Genomic DNA, 22,648 nt, shown 5'->3' on the forward strand with positions numbered 1-22,648 from the left:
ATTTATTCATGAATGAAGTAAAGTGAAGTCAAGGTTTCTGCTTTAATGCTCACTTAAGTCAACTCTCGTGTGTTCTTAAGATTCTAAGACTTACTATAACCATAAGCGTCCCTAAGGTTGGTTCTTTCTTGCATTATGATCGAAACAGCATTTCAATAAAGAAAACCCTTGATACAACCTCCTAACATTCCTGCTTCGGGGTTGGATGCTTGATAAAAAGTTTCGTGAAGATGAAAGCAGTTCCCTATCATTCATCTAACACTAGCATACATGCATAAGCAATGGAATAAGAAGCTTCATCAAACACATCATAAGTTATCAACATTCATTCATAAATAGAAAATAGAGAGCTTACATAACCAGCCCTAACTGGCCGAACCAGTTCAAAATGACTACTCACTCATACTACCGAGTGAACAATCTGCCTTGCATCTACAGAACTCCATCAATGGAGTTATCATCTTCCTCGAGAGCTCTTCTCTCTACAAAAACATCTATTTTTAGTTCCCAAAAAGGTATCTCTTTCCTTTCCCCCCACTACGTCTATTTAAAGGAGAAAATGAAAAACGGTACCGAAAGTATGATATAAAATATTACAAAACCAAATAAATTGTTCATAGATCCTAGGTTACTAGAAGTAGTTAAGATACTTTTGACCCTTGAACACTCAAGGGTCGAACACTCTTGTCATCATGCTTCTTTTCCTGCCTTTCCTGCCTGCCGCTCCTGCCTGCCTGTCAAGTCGCCATCCGTCATCAGAAACGCAGCGTTAGACCGTTGGATCATAGGTTGCTCATCTCCTCATGGTTTGTGCAAAACAAGCTGCTTACAGTTTGTTTGACTTAATCTTTCCCAATCCACATAAAAACACTTATAAGACCTTCTTTTACGTAATTTAACCCTAAAAAACACCCTTAATTCATCATAAATAATATGTTAAATTGTAGTCAAATTCATGCCTAACAGTATGCTCGAAACTCGAGGTACAAATAGGATGCATATGTTGACATACGAGGTATATGCCAATTATTAACTCCTACTTGACTCACTAGTATCATGACTGGGTGTTTCGAAATACGGTGCATTTAGGAAATACGATGACGTGCATGGTATGTGATGGCGTAGATCCAGTAGTGCGGTAAAATAAGTAAGATGTAACGTGTGTGTGCTTAAACTCTACTAGACGCTACTACGTAGGGGCAAGTGTACCCCGTCGTATCAAGTAATAATCCGGTTAAGACCGGGTATCGAATCCATGGGATTTATATCTACAAGTATTAAACTACTCGGCTCTATTCGTTATCTAGGCGGTGAATACTTCAGGTTGGTTTGGGTGACAAGTACAAACAACTCCTAAACTACGGTGAGACAGACTTGTATAACCGAACTCTACGAACTGTGATAAGTTATAATTATAATAAGCAAAGACTCCGAACGCATACAATTGATACTTTACTCTTGCAAAGACGACTATGTGTAGACGGACCGCACTGTGAAGTACTTAGACGACGTGGTTCCTAGTCAAGGCGTGTCTAATGCTGGGGATCAGAAACTAGGGCCCGTAAGTTCCGTTTCTTATCAATTCCTACGGTTTCTGGAATGTTACTCCCGGTAGGGCAGCACCTATATGAATCCCTAAAGATAACTCGTCCCTACGGGTCGCCGAAAATCGTGTCTCCCCTACACAATAATCAATTAAGAATATCAAAACAAGTAGCAAATACCAACACGTATAAAGAAACGGGAATTGCAAATCATATATTATAAATATGGAATGAAAAGAATATGAGTACAACCAAGTCTAGTACATAGGAAGAGTGCAAGCTAATTAGCAAGTAAAAGGAAGAATCGGCCCTTAGAACTAGCTAACCGGACTCAAGGCCGTCCCATAGGTCTTGGAGGTGGAACTTCTCGAGCTTGGTAAGAGGGTGAAACGGAACTTCGGCGGGATGGCGGAACAAATGAACAAGCTATCAAAGTGGTGGAGTTTAGCTATACAAAAATCTGAATCTAAATCTAAAACTACATACTACTATTTATACACAAATCAAGCTTGGGTCATAATTGTAATTACATAGTGTGAAGAAAAGACTTTGAATGAAGACTTTCAATGTGAATGGAGACTTTGAATGTGAATGGAGATATTGAATGTGTGTAAAAGTGGTAGGAAGACTTTGAATTTTATGTAGAATAATGAAGCATGTGATGCTTCATTATTTTCTTATTTTCTCACTTGCATATTTCACACCCATGGAAGATTTCCTAAGCTTCAACACGTCCAGCAACTTAGATTAATTATTTGAGCCTGTTTCGCCGCGAATTTTGAGATGACTATATTAGTCACTTATACATCTTTATCTTAGCTTTCCAACGCATTTTGAATCTCCTCAATCCGAGTTCGTATGAGGGAGATACGATGAAAATACAAAAATGTGTCAAATTTGTCCTCAATGTGAACAAGGTGACCTGACACCTACGCTCCACGTGGAATACCTACGCACCACGTAAATGAGCTTCTGAAGTCATATTTTTGTCCTCTAAAAGGTCCACGCTCCACGTGTAAAGGGTCACGCTCCGCGTAAATGATTTACCGACGCTTATCGAACACTTCTCACTGATTTAGGCTCCGCGTGGATGTTTATTCATCGCCTTTTCCGTCTTATACGTTTGTCCTGCAAAGCACAATTATGAACACCGAGATTACTTGATTTATTTATTTATTTTATTTATTAAAAATGATGAAAATCAACTAAATGTACATAATTTATTACTTGTTGCTAATTTAGTGAAATATGCAATAAACTAGCACTAAACCTAACAACTTAGCTTAAAAATAAACCATAAATTAACCCAAAAGATAGGGATAAAACGTCCCTATCAATTTCCTCACACTTCAAGCTTTACTTGTCCTCAAGTAAACTAAATCAAAACCCGTAAAAGGACTAACCAAACTAGCAAACCTCTTGATTTAACCAAGTGACCGACCCCAATTAAGCATTTGTACAAATAAGCATTTGGAAAGTAGATATGTAAACGATGCTTACGAAGCCGTAATCTGATTATCAATATTCACATGTTAACTAAAAGATGCATATTTAACCGAACAATCTTGAAGGGGATAGTGTGTAAAACACCTCACAAATGGTGGTTCACTCAATCACACAATTTTTTGGTGGGTCGGTGTTTATACTCTCTTCTTTATAGTCACTATCATACCGAGTTTGCATGTTCATCCGGGTTTTCCATCCTTGTTATGGTTGACAACATTAAAAATGAGCTCGGAGTGGGTTGTAATGTAGGTGAGGCTTTTTAGTAGTTAGGGGTTAATTTTTAGGAACTCGAGTTCAAACACCGAATTTGGTAATTGCATCGTGCCTCTATTGATTTATTCTAGCAAGTAGAGATGGTCTTGAAATTGCTCGATGGAGCTTGAAAATGCCTACTACTCTCTATTCTTGCTTTATTTTTTTTTTATTTTTTTTTCGAGAGTGGCACAAAAATAATTTCAAAGATGATTTGTACTTCCTTGCTAGAGGCTTTGCTTATTTCGGATTTTTTCGATGCATTTGATTTTATTTGGTATTCGAACAAGAGGAAAAATGGTTAAATGTTAAATAGGTGTTAACAAAGAAGTTGGTTAATAGGCTCGAGGGGGCTTCCTAAAGGTTTATAAAAACCGAGAAAAAAAATCAACAAGAAAGAATTAGCCTAAGTGAGCTCATTTTATCATCTATTGTTCTTTTACCAAAACGAATGTACTTAACTCGGTATTTAGTGCAAACTCTATGAATTGAGTGAAGCAAAAGCACACAAAATGTCAAGAGTAAGGTAGAGAAGACTCCCTCAAACGTCTTTCGGTGGTGGTGGATATGACATGTTCCGCTCCCGATAGTAATGACTTGTGAAGTATTCGAGGTATCGACTCTCGAACTCAGTTGGCATTTATTTAAAATTTAAAATTTAAAATTTAAATTGGATTGAAAGATTATTAATGTATTTATATATATATATAGGGGAGGGATCAAGTGAGAACCTCCTCTTAGGTGAGGACACTTTCTTAGGTGAGAACCACTAAAACTACGTAGTTTTGAGTCTAAAAATTAAACAAAAAATGCTGCTGCCATGGGGGTTCGAACCTTGGACCATTTGTTTACACTCCAAATTACTTACCACTGAGCCAATTACTTTCCTTGTGTAATATGTGCCGCGCTGATTAATATACCATCGCACTGTAGCTTTCATTGTTTAATATTTGACGCATGCACTTATTAATATTGATTAAATATGCATAATAATGAATTATTAATAATAAAAAAAATGTGCATAATAATGAATTATTAATAGAAAAAATTCAAGAACATGCTCCAATTTCTTATTTATTTAATTCCTTTATATTTTGTAATTTATGTTATATAAGAAAATATATTTTTTTAAACATACGTTATAACATATAATTTAACTTTTTTTTTTGAAACAACATATATTTTAACTTTTAAAACGCGAACTATGAAGTTTAGAACGTACGACATATTTTTTAGAACATACTTTATGTTTTTTAGAACATGTGTTATGTTTTTTCGAACATTAGTTATAAATTATATTTTTGGAAAAAATGAAAAAACGATCTAAATATCTACTGATTTTTTTAGAACATTATACTTAATTTTTGGAACACAAACTACAAACTTTAGAACATACGTTATGTTTTTTAGAACATGTGTTATGTTTTTTCGAACATGAGTTATAAATTATATTTTTGGAACAAATGAAAAAACAATCCAGATATCTACTGATTTTTTTAGAACATTATACTTAATTTTTGGAGCACAAACTATAAACTTTAGAACATAGGTTATGTTATTTAGAATATGAGTTATAAATTATATTATAGAACAAATGCAAAAATGGTTCATATATTTACTGTTTTTTTAAACAACAATTGTTTTCCTTATTCATTATGGAGCGCGCTGATTAATATACCATTATCCATGTAGCTTCTATTGTTTAATATTAGACATATGCACTTATTAAATATCGATTAAATGTGCATAATAATAAATTATTAATAGAAAAAAAAAATGTGCATAATAACGAATTATTAATAGAACAAAAAAAATCCAAAAACATGCTCCAATTTTTTATTTATTTAATTCCTCTATATTTTTTGTAATTTATGTTTTTAAATGTTAAGGACGATGTTCTAAATAATGTTACATAATTCTAAACTTTATAATTTATGTTCTCCAAATTAAGTATAATGTTTAAAAAAATCAGTAAATATCTCGATCATTTTTGCATTTGTTCTATAATATAATTTATAACTCATGTTCGAAAAAACGTAACGCATGTTCTAAAAAACATAACACATGTTCTAAAGTTTATAGTTTATGTTCCAAAAATTAAGTATAATGTTTTAAAAAAATCAGTAGATATCTGGATCGTTTTTTCATTTGTTCTATAATATAATTTATAACTCATGTTCGAAAAAACATAACACATGTTCTAAAAAAACATGACGTATGTTCTAAAAAATATATCGTACGTTCTAAACTTTATAGTTCGTGTTTGTTCTATAATATAATTTATAACTCATGTTCGAAAAAACATAACGTATATTTTCTTATATAACATAAATTACAAAAATATAGAGGAATTAAATAAAAAATTAGAGCATGTTCTTGTATTTTTTTCTATTAATAATTCATTATTATGCATATTTATTTTTTTCTATTAATAATTCATTATTATGCATATTTAATCGATATTAATAAGTGCATGCGTCAAATATTAAACAATATTTAGAACATCGTCCTTAACATTTTAAAACATAAATTACAAAAATATGGAGGAATTAAATAAATAAGAAATTAGAGCATGTTCTTGGATTTTTTTTCTATTAATAATTAATTATTATGCACGTTTCTTTTTTTTTTCTATTAATAATTCATTATAATGCACATTTAATCGATATTAATAAGTGCATGCGTCAAATATTAAACAATAGAAGCTAGAAGTGTAGTGGTATATTAATCAGCGCGCGACATAACACACAAGAAAAGTAATTAGCTCAGTGGTAAGTAATAAGGAGTGTAAACAAATGGTCCAAGGTTAAACCCCCATGGCAGCAGCATTTTTTTTAAATTTTTAGACTCAAAACTACGTAGTGCCTGCCTGCCAGCACTGCACGCCCCGCGTGCTCGAGCCTCTGGAACTGCCGCAGCAATGGCACGCCCCGCGTGCTTGAGCCTCTGGAACTGCCGCAGTAATGCACGCGGGGCGTGGGCAGCGGCTAGCAGCAAAAAAAAAAATTAAAATCAACATATATATATATATTATATATTTCAAAAATAAAAAATAAAATACAATAGCATAGCATAAAAATAAAATAATTTTTTCATTTTTTTCATTTTTTTTATTTTTGTTTTATTTTTGCCAACGTCAATACTTACAATTCTCTTCCAAATCACCCCACCGAATTGACACAAAATTACACGAACACCTAATAAAATGTAAGAAAAAATAATTAAGCACACAATAATAACTTAAAGACATAAAATTAAACTTTATTCGAGCTTGGGTTGCCTCCCAAGAAACGCTACTTTATAGTCGGTCAGCTCGACTTAGAATTTCCTCCTAGGTGTATGCTTCCATTCGCGTTAGAAATGCAAATTCTTGAATAAACAATCTGTACCTACAAAACGGGTTGTTAGTTTCAATGAAATTTAACGAAAACCAAAAGCTATATTTAAAGAAATTATTGAAGAGTTTAGTTTGCTCCCTCTTTGACTCCTTTGGTAGTTTAAAAAGAGTGAAATATTCCGAGTTAGAAGGAACCTCAAACTCTTCTAGTTTTGGATTCTTTTCCATGGGTTCACACTCAATCGGCTCATCGATTAGAATTTCTGTTTCCTTGCAATTGAGACAGCCTTCATTATTTGGAGAATCCTCTTGAGAAAGCTCAATTAACTCGAGCTTTTCATTTTGACTAACCGGATTGGCGTCTCTAATTGATTCATCCGCGGTTGAATCGATATGAGACTTCAATCTAGCGATTTGATTTCCCAAATCCCTGCAATATGCCTCATTGTTAGATAATCTCACAAGAATATCTTTAAGTATAGAGATTACCACATCGGATTCCGACGTTGATTGTTGGTACGAACATTCGTCATCCATGTGGTCGTCCCACAGATGACGATTATAAGGCATCATACTATGGAAACAATCATTAGTAACAACAAAAAACAAAATAAATTATTCACAAAAAGAAAATAATATTTACAAATGCTTATACTAACAATAAAACGTTTTTGTCTAATATTGCAAGAAAGTATAAATCCCCGGCAACGGCGCCAAAAACTTGATGGCGTAGATCTAGTAGTGCGGTAAAATAAGTAAGATGTAACGTGTGTGTGCTTAAACTCTACTAGACGCTACTACGTAGGGGCAAGTGTACCCCGTCGTATCAAGTAATAATCCGGTTAAGACCGGGTATCGAATCCACGAGATTTATATCTACAAGTATTAAACTACTCGGCTCTATTCGTTATCTAGGCGGTGAATACTTTAGTTTGGTTTGGGTGACAAGTACAAACTACTCCTAAACTACGGTGAGACAGACTTGTATAACCGAACTCTACGGACTATGATAAGTTATAATTATAATAAGCAAAGACTCTGAACGCATACGATTGATACTTTACTCTTGCAAAGACGACTATGTGTAGACGGACCGCACCATGAAGTACTTAGACGATGTGGTTCCTAGTCAAAGCGTGTCTAATGCTGGGGATCAGAAACTAGGGCCCGTAAGTTCTGTGGCTTGTCAATTCCTATGGTTTCCGGAATGTTACTCCCGGTAGGGCAGCACCTATATGAATCCCTAAAGATAACCCGTCCCTACGGGTCACCGAAAATCGTGTCTCCCCTACACAATAATCAATTAAGAATATCAAAACAATTAGCAAATACCAACACGTATAAAGAAACGGGAATTGCAAATCATATATTATAAATATGGAATGAAAAGAATATGAGTACAACCAAGCCTAGTACATAGGAAGAGTGCAAGCTAATTAGCAAGTAAAAGGAAGAATCGGACCTTAGAACTAGCTAACCGGACTCAAGGCCGTCACCTAGGTCTTGGAGGTGGAACTTCTCGAGCTTGGTGGAAGAGAGTGAAACGGAACATCGGCGGGATGGCGGAACAAATGAACAAGCTCTCAAAGTGGTAGAGTTTAGCTATACAAAAATCTGAATCTAAATCTAAAACTACATACTACTATTTATACATAAATCAAGCTTGGGTCATAATTGTAATTACATAGTGTGAAGAAAAGACTTTGAATGAAGACTTTCAATGTGAATGGAGACTTTGAATGTGAATGGAGATCTTGAATGTGTGTAAAAGTGGTAGGAAGACTTTGAATTTGATGTGGAATAATGAAGCATGTGATGCTTCATTATTTTCTTATTTTCTCACTTGCATATTTCACACCCATGGAAGATTTCCTAAGCTTCAACACGTCCAGCAACTTAGATTAATTATTTGAGCCTGTTTCGCTGCGAATTTGGAGATGAAATTATTAGTCACTTGTACATATTTCTCTTAGCTTTCCAAAGCATTTTGAATCGCCTCAATCCGAGTTGGTATGAGGAAGATACGATAAAAATACGAAAATGTGTCAAATCTGTCCTCAATGTGAACAAGGTGACCTGACACCTACGCTCCGCGTGGAATACCTACGCACCGCGTAGATGAGCTTCTGAAGTCATATTTTTGTCCTCTAAAAGGTCCACGCTCCGCGTGGAAAGGGTCATGCTCCGCGTAAATGATTTACTGACGCTTATCGAACACTTCTCACTGATTTAGGCTCCGCGTGGTACATGTTGCGCTCCGCGTGGACGTTTATTCATCGCCTTTTCCGTCTTATACGTTTGTCCTGCAAAGCACAATTATGAACACCGAGATTACTTGATTTATTTATTTATTTTATTTGATTAAAAATGACAAAAATCAACTAAATGTACATAATTTATTACTTGTTGCTAATTTAGTGAAATATGCAATAAACTAGCACTAAACCTAACAACTTAGCTTAAAAATAAACCATAAATTAACCCAAAAGATAGGGATAAAACGTCCCTATCAGTATGCCTTAGAGCTAGCCAAAAGACATGATGGCTGTCATACTCGATGTGCCCCATGGTTGATGTATACGCGACTTACGACCGATACGATGGCTTGCTCTTGGAATAGCGATCATCGAGGGGGAAATCTGACACGCTTGGTACGTTTGACCAATTCAAGACATGAATAGGACACACAGACGACACCTGCAGTATCTGACCAATTTGGGACATAGATGAATCATAGAGATGACTCAAGAGGACATCGACCCGTAGGGCACGGTTTAAGGGTTAACTCAAGCTAGAGACACGAACATATCGATGTATTTATGGAGCATCAGTGCGTACGGCAGAATGTAGTAGGATACGAGATGTGTCCCAATCCGGTTGAGGTGCCAGCGAGACGCAAATGACGACTTACATAGTATGTGTCAAAGGTCAACTTGTTTCATGGCGCAAACAAGACGACGATATGTTTTCTCAGAATCCCTAAAGATCTTACGTGGATGTTTATGACGTATTTGGCCTATCACCGATATTTATTCTTTATTCATGGGATGATCGGGGGCATTTACTGTGCTTTTATTTGCAGGATAGCTACACCCGGAGCGCGCACACTTCTGACTTCTTTACTCGCACCCCGGCGTCCGAGGCTCCTCCAGCGAGAGGCTCATCTTACTGTGTTGGCAAATCCTCGGGCGCCGGGCGACTTGAGTCGTTTCCCTATGGCTCGCCCCTCCCCATGCCTGAGAGAGACTTTGGACGGACACAGCATGATGAGGCGGGCATGCCTTTCATAGGAGTCGGGATGGCTCCTCTTGACTTCACCTCACCCATCCCCTTTGACCCGCCTCATACCATTTATTCTACGCGCGAGACGAGCACGGATTTAGCTGGGTTGTCTGGTTTTTTTCGAGAGCAGCTTAGTTTGGAGTGAGCCAGTCACCTGGTGAGTATTGAGATTATTGTATTGTGTAGTGATATGTTCATGTTATGCATGTATGCGTTTGTGACTTCTGTTTCTTTCTACTTTGCATAACAACCTCCAGGATGCAGACAGAAGACTCGAGGAGTGTCGACGGGATAGTGATGCTTATGCCGGCCGTATTCTTCGGGAGCGGAAGGCCGAGCACACTCGCTGGGCCGAGAGCATGCGGATATAGACCGAGGGTCGCAGGGCTGCCGAGGAGGCCTTAGCTGTAGAGCGGGCGTCTTATGCCGGGGGTATATTCAGTGATGTCTGGGATTGGGCCGATCCACCTTCGGGGTAGATTAGCACTTATTTCGGTTCGGTAGTTTTTGGTAGGTTTGGCCATTGTATATGTATACAGGAGTAGGTATCAGTTTAGGTCTTTTATTATGGTGGTGGTAGTGAAAATGAAATGTATAGCTCACGATTTATAATACAGTGCATTCAGTCAATCATAATTATTTCAAACATTCTCTTCGAATATATTCATGCTTTCATTTATTTACAAGCGATAGAAATGCTTAGCCACTTATACTTTATTTTCCTAATTGCTCAAGATATAACTACTGTTACTGGGGCCCGCTTTTTTCGGTTTTCAGGTCCCAGCGATTTTTCAACTCTCCTTTTATTATCCCGGAATTTTCAAATGAATGCCCGTTGGGGTTTTCACTCATTGTGATGTCCCTTATTGTTGCATAGATCGCCCTTTGCGGGTTTTCAATCTATCGGGAATTTTTTATTTTTTCTTATTTTTTTTTACGAAAAGTATTTCTTAAGCCTATCCAGATTGGTAGGTTCGGAGAACTCCATGCTGTCTATAGTGGTTAGTTTCACTGCCCCTTTGCTCAGCATCTTCTTTACGATGAACGGCCCTTCCCAGTTTGGCCTGAACTTGCCCCTAGGGTCGGTATGTGTCCTGCGGATCTGCTTCAGCACCATGTCCCCTTCGCTGATAGGGCTGACTTTAACCTTTTTGTTGAAGGCTCGGGCCATCCTTCTCTGATATAGCTGCACATGGTAAAGAGCCTCCATCCTTTTCTCGTCCACCAATGCTAACTGTTCATACCGCTTCCTCACCCATTCCGCTTCGGGAATCTCTGCTTCCACTGCGATTCTCAGCGATCGCTTTTCAATCTCAATTGGGAGAACGGCTTCTACCCCATATACCAAGGAGAACGGCGTTGCCCCAGTAGATGTTCTAACCGTCGTGCGATAAGCCCACAAGGCAAACGGAAGCTGCTCGTGCCAATTCCGATGTGACTCTACCGTCCTCACAAGGATCCTCTTAAGGTTCTTATTTGCGGCCTCTACTGCCCCGTTAGCTTGCGGGCGATATGGAGAAGACCTATGATGCTCAATACCGTATTCTTCAAAGAGTCCTCTCACTTCCCCTTGAAACTGGACCCCATTATCGGTAATCATGTGGTGAGGTACTCCGAACCTGGTGATCAGATGCTTTTCAATAAACCTCTTCATCTGCTTCGATCCCAACTTACTGATGCCAAACGTTGGACTTAGACTCGATGATATGAACAGCTTGATCCTAGGTATGGATGGCAACGGGTAGGGTACCCGCGGGTAGTGCCAATCCCAAACCCTTACCCGTTTATTTTTTAATTGCCCGTACCCTTCCCATTACCCTAACGGGTATATGTTTTGCACCCCATACCCGTCCCATTTAATTCACGGGTACCCACGGGTACCCTTACCCGTTAAGAATCAATAAATAAAACAAAAAATATTACAAATTTAACAAGGTATAAATTTAATAAATCATCCATCTAAAAATTGAATAAATTGAACTTTAATCAATAAAAATAAAGTATCTTAGTGGTATCACTTAATGGTCGAAGAACAAAATATTGGTGTTCAAATATCACATCTTATATCTAAAACATAATAATATATTTTAATATATAAAAAATTTATGACGGGTACCGGGTACCCTAGGGGGTCTTCCCATACCCGTCACATTACCCTAACGGGTAATGGTTTTGATCTCATACCCGTCCCATACCCTTTTATACAGGGTACGGGTAGTCCCATTAGGGTCGAGTAGTACCGGGTACCCGCGGGTAGAGTACCCGTTGCCATCCCTAATCCTAGGGATACAAATAAGACCCAAGTGATGACATGCGGGATATATGTCTCAAACTTGTGCCTATGAACAAATCGATGCTCGAGACGTAAGGACCATCCTAGCAATGATACACGGGGAGCGTGTCGAGGATTTGACAACATAAACGAATCGATGTTCGAGATGCACTCCCAATATAAGAGATGACCTACAGGGCACGCGTCGAAGATTGGGTATTTTCGTCTTTTCACGGGGCTAGAGGTGGGAAATTGAGGCTATGTTTAACAACACTCTTGTTTTATTATAGCAGAAAATTGTTATTATAGCAGAAAATTGTTGGTTGCAATTGTTATTGGGAAAAAAGCATGTGCGTTACAAAATTATAACATATACATAGAGCTGTAAATGAGCTGAGCGGCTCATGAGTGGTTCGGTGTTCGACTCGATAAAAGCTCGGTTCGATTCTGCTCGATTTGTAAACAAGCCACTCGTGAGCATGATTTACTGACTCGGTTCGTAAACGAACTGAACTTGAACATGCCAAAAATCGGTTCGAAAGCTCACGAACAACCTCGATTACAACATTTATGAACAAATTTTAGTTTATATAGCTTTGTGTTAGTTCACAAATAAATAAACTTAATATTATTTCATTTGCTATTAGATGAATTCGAGTAATGAAAAAATTGCAATTTAATTAGTTTTTTTTTTCTCTCCAAAAATGTTTTCTTTTATCCAAAATGGGTACAAACTATTTGTAAGCATCTTGTTTATTTATTCACAAACTTCGCTTTTGAACTTGTTTATGTACACAATTAAAGAGCTATTTGCGAACAAACTTCATAAATATAATTAATAATTTACTCACAAACAATTCATTGTTAGATAATTTTTTTAATAAACCAAGTTCAAAAAGGATTTTTGGACTTGAAACAAACTCGAAACTCGACTCGAGCTCGTTTATTTTCTAATGAGCTGAGCTGAGCCGAGCTTGAACAAGCCAAAACTCGGCTCGGACTCGAGCTCGTTAATTTTATAGCGAGCAGAGCTTGAACAGACCAAAGCTCGGCTCGGCTCGGCTCGATTACAACCCTACATATACGCACATCAACAACTTTACCCAATATTAATAAGCTAACAGTGCCAAATAAAATTACAAAAAAAATATGGACAAATCTGGCTTTTGTTCCTATATTCCAAATGAAGAAGGACGACGACATGATAAAACACACCAAAAACAAAATGAAGATTATACTCCCCACCAGAATTCAGACAAACTAATGACATTGTTAAATTGACTGAAAATATCCCACTTTTGCAGCACAGCACCATTACAAACTATACACCACTGATTGGTTCCTAAATGTTCATCATCTCTATGAGGTCAAAGCAACATGTAACTAGAAGCATAACAAGGCTAAACCCATTTGTATCACATAAACTCCTAACTCTACGCCCTTCTGCTTTTAGATTCATAATTCTGTAAAAACAACCAAACAAAAAAACACTTTCTGATGTCCTTATTCTTAAGATGAACTCGCCATCCTACTAACCTTCTCCAAAACAAGGTTTATTTCACCTTGTAATGCGGATTTCATATCCAGGGATATTTTTCCACCAGATGTCTCGATCAATGATGTTATCCCCTCAAGGGTCTGCTTTATAAAGTTCAGTTCTGATAACTTGCTGTCTGAAGATTCTGATGCAGACTGCAATTCTTGGGTCTTTGCTCCTTCCTTGCTGGATGATGAAGGCTTATGACTTGATATCTCCCTGAGTTTTCGAGTCTTGGTTTCAGCTGAGAGATAACGAAGACGAAAGGTCACATTGGCTGCTCCAAAGGGGCTAGAAAGTTGAGAGACATTGAAGGCTTCTTCTGCATCTGCACTCTTCAGGAACACCACCCTTGCACAGTAATTAGTGTAAAACATTTCAGTTTCTTGTTTGTTCAAAGCCCCGAATTTCCCGTATATCTTAATAAGATCATTCTTTGAGGGCAAAGAAGATCCAGGACCAAATGTCACAAAAAGGGCGGTAGCTGGAGCTTCACCATTGGACTCCTTGTCCTTTGTCTTCTTATCCAGTGTTGATGTTGCATCTTGTATTTCTTCTGGTTCATTCGTTTTTTTTGCTTCTTCACTCTTTCTGATTTTTTCCTGCTGGGATTTACGATCAGGTGAACTGTTGTAGGTCTTAGTCTGAGTTTGCTCCTTTGCTGAAGACCCTGGTTCAGATTTTTGGGACTTCCTCTTTCTTCCAGGAGGAGGTTCACTGTACTCACCATTGGATTCACTGCAATAGGTTGAACTTCTGAATGCAGAAAAGAATTGCCCAACCATATCAAGAGAATGGGCATCCTTCAAATAGAGTGGATTAAGAGCTGCAGACCGTATCTTAAATAAAACTTCATTAGCAGTTGCCTTAACTAGCAATGGATCGATTGTCTGAGCTTGATTTGGTGTTTGATGACCTGAAGAATCAGATCCATGTACTGCACCTGTTTCTTTAAAGAGCTGATTCTGAGATCGCTCTCCACTTAACTGAACTTTAGGAGATCCGTTGAGCTGGCTTGCAGCCTTTACCAGTCTCTCTCCCAGCCGTGTTTCATTGAACATTTTCAAGGATTCTGCTTCTATCTCCTTGCCACGTCCTATATCAAGATTTGTATAGGGAGGAGAAAGGTACTTGCTCCTCTTCCTTTCTCTGGGCAAAGAATTATCCCTGAGTAGTTCTTTACTCTTACTTGGGCTTCCATCCACCTTTTCTGCAGAGTTAGAGTTCTCCTTCCTTTCTTCATTTTTGCTCCCACCATTATCATCTGTTACATTGGAATTTCTCTTCTTCCAACTTCTTGTAGAAGGATGACCCACACTACTCTTCTTCACCCCACTACCATCAGATTCAGAAAGCATATCACTTCCGCCTTTGTTGTCAACATCAGCTTCATCACTGCCTTTCCTCTTATTTCTCACCGAGGAAGAACGAGGTTTTCCTGAATCTGCTACTGCTTTAGCTGCATCTTCCACTTTATGTTTCCCCACGATATCATCTTTGACACTTCTCCCTTTTTTCCCTCCAGATGTAGATGTAGGCTTGTCCAACTCCTCTCCTCGAGTCCCATCAGTCACCTCAATTTTCCTCTCATCATCATCTTTGACACTTCTCCCTTTTTTCCCTCCAGATGTGGATGTAGGCTTGTCCAACTTTTCTCCTGCAGTCCCATCATTCGCCTCTATTTCCCCCTCATCATCAGCACTCTCTCCCACAGATTTCCTCTTCTTTCTTTTGATGGAAGATGTTGCTTGGTTAGACACCTTTTCTCCTCCACCTGAAACTTCATTTGCCTCAATTTTCCCCTCATCATCAGCACTCTCTCCCGTGGATTTCCTCTTCTTTCTTTTGGTGGAAGGTGTTGCTTGGCTAGACAGCTTTTCTCTTCCACCTGAAATTTCGGTTGTAGCTTCTGCTGCCTGAACATCTGGCTGTCCGTCCAAAATTTCAGCAAGACTTTTCCGCTTCCTTCTCTGATAGTGTCCATCCACAGCAACCCCTTGGCATTTATGCAATGGATTTTGAGTAGTTTGACCATACTTACGCCCTCTTGGTGAAGAAATCCAATATTCTTCCTCTGGACCTTGAATTCTGACTTCCACACCATTATAATCATCTGTCCAGTCTCTAGACTTATCTTCAAGGCCTGGAACCGGCTTTGGATCATAATAAGAAGGCAACTGATGACCTCCTTTAGAGCGATAAAAAGCCGAGAGCCAGCTCTTTAATACTGTAAACTCTAGCATTCTTGTAGCTGTAGCCACTTGAGCAGCTTCTTTAAGTTCAGTAAGCAATTCTGTTGGTTCAAATAACACAGATGAAAACTTATCGATTCCACCTTCAGGGATGAGAAGTCCTTCCTTTATTCCAGCATTCACTACCAGCGTTCTACCAAATCCAATCAAATTGTCTTTGGGGACACACGAACAAGTCATCTTCAAGTCTACAAGTCTACCAATCTCATCCATTGCATTCTCTACAGCATTCACAAAGTTTCTAGAGCTGCTCTGGTTTGACATCTCCAGAAAATTATTATCTAAAGGCTTCAACTGGGATGGGTTACACCAAGCAAATGTGCCATCTCCAAAGTATGCCACGAGAATTTTATCACCCTGTTTTACTTTTTTCGCAAAATCAGAAGCATCCAAGGGATCATAAATCCTCCCTGGCCACCAAGGGTGACTTCTAATCTTTCCCCAAACAAAATCACCAACAGTAAAGTCATGCTCTTCATCTCCAATGTTCTCCTCTTCTTCCATGTCGCTGCCATCATCCTTTCCATCAAAAATTTCCTCATTTCCATCTAATGGTTTGTCCTGCGAACCCCTGCCATAATCCCTCTTTTCTTTAGCATCGCTAGAATGAATATCCCCACATACGTCTGCAACAAGAGAAACACCATCACCATCGCTGCTTTCAATATACCTTTTTTCATTCTTATCAACATCTAGAACAGTGCCTAATCCGGGTAAGCTCTTAGTTTCTTGCATCCTTAACAAAGAAGACATTCCATTCGTATCAGGATCCTCAAGACCCCCTTCGTTTCCGCCCAACTTAAGATTACTTGTATCCCCCATGGCCTCACCTGAAATTTGAGCACCAGAAACACTGCGGTCTAAATCACTACCACCAATATCTTCCTTTCCATTTAAAGAAACCCTAGGATCATTTTCTCTTGCAGTTTTAACAGGAGATATTTGGGAGGCGTCTCTAGATGATTTAGCACCTGCATCAGATGAGCCTCGTAAAATAGAGGGACTTTGACGTTCGGCTACGGTATGGGTTTCAGCCGCTTCCATTTTTCCTGATAAAAGATGAAACGGAAAAAAAAAAAAAAAAAAAAAAAAAAAAAAAAAACAGATTTTGGCAATAAAATCAAGCTCCACAACTTGAAAATCAATAGAAATAAAACCAGAAAAACCTGAATGAATCCAACGAAGAAATTAATCAACAATATTCACTAGAAAAGATGCATACAGGCTACAACTACGATAAACGAAAGCACCAAAGATAAGGAAAGAATATCAGAAAAGGAAAATACCTTGAGAAGAAGAAGAAGAAGAGGGTTTTACTGCTTCGAGACGATTGTCACACTATTTTCATGCTTGAATCTGAGCAGAGAAACAATTGAAATGCTTTTGAAATTGGTATGACAGATCGATACGCACATATATTAAATTCTCGTGAAAATACCGCGACAAGTTAGGGTTATTAAAGCGGTGAATAATTCACTTCTTCCTTTTTTTTCAAAATTTATTTATTTACCTGTCTGTAGAGAGGGTACTCGATTCAGATTATTAGATCATGATTAACGCGCTCGAGTACAGATACTGTAAGTACTTGCTTGGATCTTATTGCCACGTCTGTATGCTAGCCAGCTTGCACAGGCGTGGTTGCTGATAGTGACGAGTATAGTAGTAGGATTCCAGAGAGGTTATTTGTGGTAATATGCAAGTGTATAGTTGACTGACAAATGTCGTTTTAGTTTCCACATGAGTTTGTTGTATAATCCAGCAAGTGTGCGACAAATGGCAAACGGCGCCGTTTCAGGATCCCTACATGTCTTAATCCACCTCTTTATAGGAAGATTTTTCATTGGTGGATTCTTCCCCATTTATCTTGTGATTTGACAAATTCTATCGACATCATATTATCTTATTTGTGTCAATTATGCCTTCATATAATTTTTAAATAAATCAAATTTGCATAGTAAAATTATAAGAATTGTTCCAAAATTCTTTTACATTATTTACAGAATATAAAATCTTAATTACGACAAGATCTCTATATTTATATTTACAGCAATTAAAGGTCTTTAATGGAACAATAAATAAATCAACTTGAAACAGAATTTGTACAGGAAATTTAATCTAAAGAACATTTTCAACCATAATGGAGATTTGGGATGCATGAAATATGAGATCAGTATTCATAATTCAAATTCAAATTCAAATTAAAATTAAAATACATTTAATAATTAGCATACCTAATTTGGGAATAAAATGCTACCCAGACTAATTACCGTGACAGCAATATTTTGAAAACCCAGATAAAACCTTCATAAATTTGCAATTCTACCATTCAGCTTGATGATAATGCAATATTCTTCATTTTCTTTTTCTTTTCTTTTTTTGTTTTTGATAAACAATATTCTTCATTTTCAGGCAAGACATAATATGAAGCAAGTTCTTTTAAACTTCTAAAAAAAAAAAAATAATAATACTCTGTCACAACATCTAATGATTATGCACAATTCTTTTTACCAATTTTCTTTTAAAAACATTAAATAAAAGTAATACTGCACCACAACATCTTATAATAATCCACAATGAACTAAATTTTTACAATTCCATAATTCAAATAAATTGAAATTATATAAACGTGTGGCTTTTTCTGGATGTTAATTAAGAAGGAAATCTGGGGGTCAATTTGGGGCTGCACTTGAGGGTCCAGGCACAATTGCATAAAAATTTACTGGATCAATTCAAGTGTGTAATTCAATTACTTTCAACAGAATTTTCAGTTCTAGTCCTTTAATTCTAAACATCTTATGATGAAAGACCACATGATTTGCCATTTGACTTGGCACTTGAAAACCACAAAATTCATCTTTTACATATCCGGTACACAAAACAAAAAACACTATAGTAAAATAAATTTCAGAAATTTCTAATGAACCCCCACTTAAGGAAAAATTAGAGTTAAAATAGATTTAACATTTTTACCTCACTGTACAAATCCGACAATCAGCCCAGCATCAACAAGCATCCTCTCTAGATGATGACTCTTTCTCCTCAGAAACTGTAGTTAGGCCGGGTTTGGTTTCTGGTGACTCTTCCTTGCTGGACAGGGACGTAGCACTACCTTCATATTTAGGTGACTTGTTCTCATCCGGCACTGAAGCTGGAGAGGGATCAGAAACTTTATGCATTTCTACATGCTCAAAACCACTGTTTCTTTCTGAAGTTTCAGGCTCCTCGTTCCCTGATGCACAAGCCTTGTGGGAATCCGTTTGGTGTACTTTTTCAGCTGGCTGAGAATCAGTATCTACAAGACGCTTAGAGGCAGATGGAATATTTTCTGCACCAGAGGTACTACATGTTGCCCACAAAAACTGCAACTTGTTACCTAGCCAGTATTTACCATTTGAAAATGCCCTTTCAGCTGAATGACGAGTTGTGAAAGTCACAAGAGCTGTGCAATTGTTTGGCACTTCTCGCCCATCACTATCATCGGTACCTTCTAGTACAACAGTAGAAAGATCGCCATATGGTGAGAAGTGTTCCTCCAAAGCATCAACCTAGAAGACATTAATCATCAGTTAACCCTTAGTAATAAACACCTATAAATAGCATACAGAAAACTAAACTTCAAGCATAGATCAACACATGATTGAAAGAAAAAACAAACAAACAACAAACAAAAGGAATACTTCGTGGCCGGATCACATATTAACCAATCCACTATAATCACATGGAATAGATGGTAGGGAAATATATGTATAAACAGACAGAGGATGAAGAGGGGAGGGAGCAAGAGAGATAAAGATTACATTTGCCAAACCCAAAGGTAGAGGTGGTATGACTCTAAATGCTGTGGACCGGTTATCCAACTTGTATCGATTCGTCACAAAGGGAACTCCTGCAGTTACAATTGGACGTATTGGCTGTTTTGAGCCAGTCGATTCCTGTTGCCCCCCTGGTGTCTTTGTCTTGGGGCTCAATGATATAGGGTTCTCCACACACTTGTTCTTATCCACAATTGTCTCAGAACGATTAGATGGCATATTAGCAGCTGGATTGGAGGATCTAGGAGTCATAACTTTTGCAGCATCAGATGCTATACTTACTTTAGGTCTCTTAGCAGCAGGCTCAGACAATACATCCCCCTTTATTACTATTGCCTGAAAGAGCAAAATTTGCATAATAGCTGTAAGAAATGTATGAACTGAAATTTAGGAGATACTATAAACCCCCATTTTTCTGAATAGGGGCAAGCAGTTTGTGCTTTACATCTTTCTTTACCCTAACTCTTCAGATTGCCATCTCATAAAACCACTTAGACATGATAAAGACTGTGAAAGCTAATGTGTGAACGGATATAACCTAAAAGTGCAGTGCATGTGTGGCTTCCCAATCAAGATTTGATAATTGTGGCAATGTTTAGCATACTTCAAAATAATATCCTAATACGAACATACTGAACACAAATGATCATACAAAGACAAGAATCTGAAAAAAATAATAATAATAATAATAATATTCAAAGATCAAGTGTACATACTTGTTTTTCAAGCTTATCCAACTGACGCCGAAAGTCATTCCGCTTCTGAGCAAGGAGCTCTTGCTTTTTGCGGAGTTCCTCCTTCAATTGTTCCAATTCTAGTTTCTTTTGCAAAGGAGGTGGACCCTTGGCACCATTCGTGATGCTTGGCTTAGGATGATCAATGGAAGACTCGGAAGGAGGTGCCATAGTGCCCTCAGAACCAGTAGCTGGAATATCTTTCCCCTTGTTAGTAGTAGAAAGTTGGGGTGGAACTGAAGCAGCTGGCATTGCACGGGGAGTTGCAGATACGTTACTGCTATTGTTTATGCCACCATCTGGTATGGTATCACGATTAGCCCACCATAGCTTAATAAAGCGGTTGCCCATTACAGCATCTGGCGCCCTCAGAGCAGCTTCTGCTTCTTCCCTGTTCGAAAACTGAACAAAAGCTCGTTCATTATTTAATGGAATATAAATGTCAACAACCTCCCCGAACTTTTGAAAATGCGAAAGAAGAGCATCTCTCCTGTTGCTCTTCTGTGGGATGCCACAGACAAATAGAGTACGCTGTGCCTTTTGAGATGATTTTCTCATAAAACGGGCAGTGTCACTCTTTGTCTTGGCTAAAGAGTCCAGAATATTGGGGCTGGCATCCTCGGGAATAATTCTTTTTCCTTGACGAGAACTACCTTCAAGAAGTGCTAATGCATCCTGATCTTCTTTAGTTTTGTTATCAAAATAATCTGAGGTACTCACAGCCAAATCAGTTTTCTCCAATCTGTTCTTCGCACCAACTCTACCCCAAACAGATGGATTTGCATTTTGTGAAGTAACAGTGCTTCTAAGTGCACTTTCATTGTCGGCACCATCATGAAACCTACTATGATGATGTTCAGAAGTATCTGCACTCATGAAGGATTCAGTATCATCATTCTTGGATGAATGTAGTGCCAAGAGTGAACTTGATGTTTCAGGACCATTGTTATTCCACAGTGGCTGATCTGGATCATACAAGTCAGCTCCACTAACAATAGCAGAAGAACCAGAAAATGCACCATTGAAGCCCATGCCATCATCAACCATTGCACCAGGCTTACTACTTCTTCCATGTGATTTACTATTCATCAAAGTGGTTAGAGGAGCAGCAACTGATGGTAGAGCTCCCGGTCCAACCGTTGCACCCACTAGTGCAGCACTTGGAAGTGAAACAGGAAGATTGAACTGTGAAAGGCTCTGGATATTTGCCAAACAAAAAATTACTTGTGCAGAACCAAATATACGCCCGAAGAATAAAGTACCACTAATGGTATAGCAATTCTAAAATGCAAGAGTTATAATTTCAAAATACAATTAGTACATCCAATGCATGCTTAGATGTGCACATGAATTTGCTGTATTTATTATAAGCAAAGTAGGCAGGTAATAATCAGAAAAATGAAAATAGCAAATAACTTTGTAATGATTCTAGATTGCTAAAAATGTAGGAAGTGGTTTGATAGAGAATATGCTAATAGGCAGTAAAATGTAATAGGGGAATTAACAATGATTTGGAGCCTAGTGAGAGTTAGTTATAAGAGAGTGTGTGCTTTAGTTAGTATATATAGAGGTGTAGAGCGTGAAGGAAGGATTATGTGTTAGTAAGCACTTTTGAGTTTGGCTCTATTCTTTTGAATAGAGAGGGGAATTTTATCTTCCTATCAGAGTTGAGGCTCAGCTCAGTTTATCTTCCTTTTTCTGTAACTTTCAGAGTGCAAGTTTATCAATACTATTCTATTTCTCTATTTGTTGTGTATCCTGTTTTTGTTTCTATCATGGTTGGCATAATCGATCAACCGCAAATGGAAGCTAATAGATACTCGAATTGTTCAACTCATTTACAAGATAAACAATTTGGGCCCTTTGCACAAGGATACAACCAATGGAGTGGACTTTATCAGCAAACAACTTTTTCTTCAAGTTGAATGTATTCACATAAATTAATTGTCTGCCATTACAGGATTTCACCATAGAAATTGAAGATCTTAAATGTCTCAAGTTTCTGAAAGTTTGAAGTCATAAACATGGTATACAAATAAAAAGAAAACAATAAAAAAAATGAGAAGCAAAGCATGTATCACAACACAGCAGAATAGATATCCAGAAAACATTATACACAC

The 22,648-nt window shown here is 37.7% G+C and overlaps 2 protein-coding genes across 4 annotated transcripts in view; both read right to left on the reverse strand.

Moving 5' to 3' along the window:
- Positions 1-13,283: 13,283 nt before the first annotated feature.
- On the reverse strand, positions 13,284-17,460 carry LOC136233472 (PWWP domain-containing protein 3-like). The gene is made up of 2 exons (XM_066023138.1): positions 17,269-17,460; positions 13,284-17,031 (listed from the first exon to the last, which is right to left on the reverse strand). The coding sequence occupies exon 2, from the start codon at positions 17,024-17,026 to the stop codon at positions 13,703-13,705; it is 3,324 nt and encodes a 1,107-aa protein (XP_065879210.1). The 5' UTR covers positions 17,027-17,031; positions 17,269-17,460; the 3' UTR covers positions 13,284-13,702.
- A 1,226-nt stretch (positions 17,461-18,686) lies between these two features.
- The window catches only part of LOC136231913 (zinc finger CCCH domain-containing protein 41), a 31,441-nt gene continuing 27,479 nt past the window's right edge, over positions 18,687-22,648 (reverse strand). For all 3 annotated transcript variants that reach the window (XM_066020938.1, XM_066020937.1, XM_066020939.1), the window contains exons 3-5: positions 20,511-21,725; positions 19,780-20,130; positions 18,687-19,527 (exon numbers count right to left, since the gene is read on the reverse strand). In XM_066020938.1, the coding sequence (XP_065877010.1) occupies positions 18,985-19,527; positions 19,780-20,130; positions 20,511-21,725 (2,109 nt within the window). In that variant the 3' untranslated portion in view covers positions 18,687-18,984. The remainder of the gene's footprint in view (positions 19,528-19,779; positions 20,131-20,510; positions 21,726-22,648) is intronic.

This window comes from Euphorbia lathyris, chromosome 6 (assembly GCF_963576675.1).
Source record: "Euphorbia lathyris chromosome 6, ddEupLath1.1, whole genome shotgun sequence".
Taxonomy (NCBI): domain Eukaryota; kingdom Viridiplantae; phylum Streptophyta; class Magnoliopsida; order Malpighiales; family Euphorbiaceae; genus Euphorbia; species Euphorbia lathyris.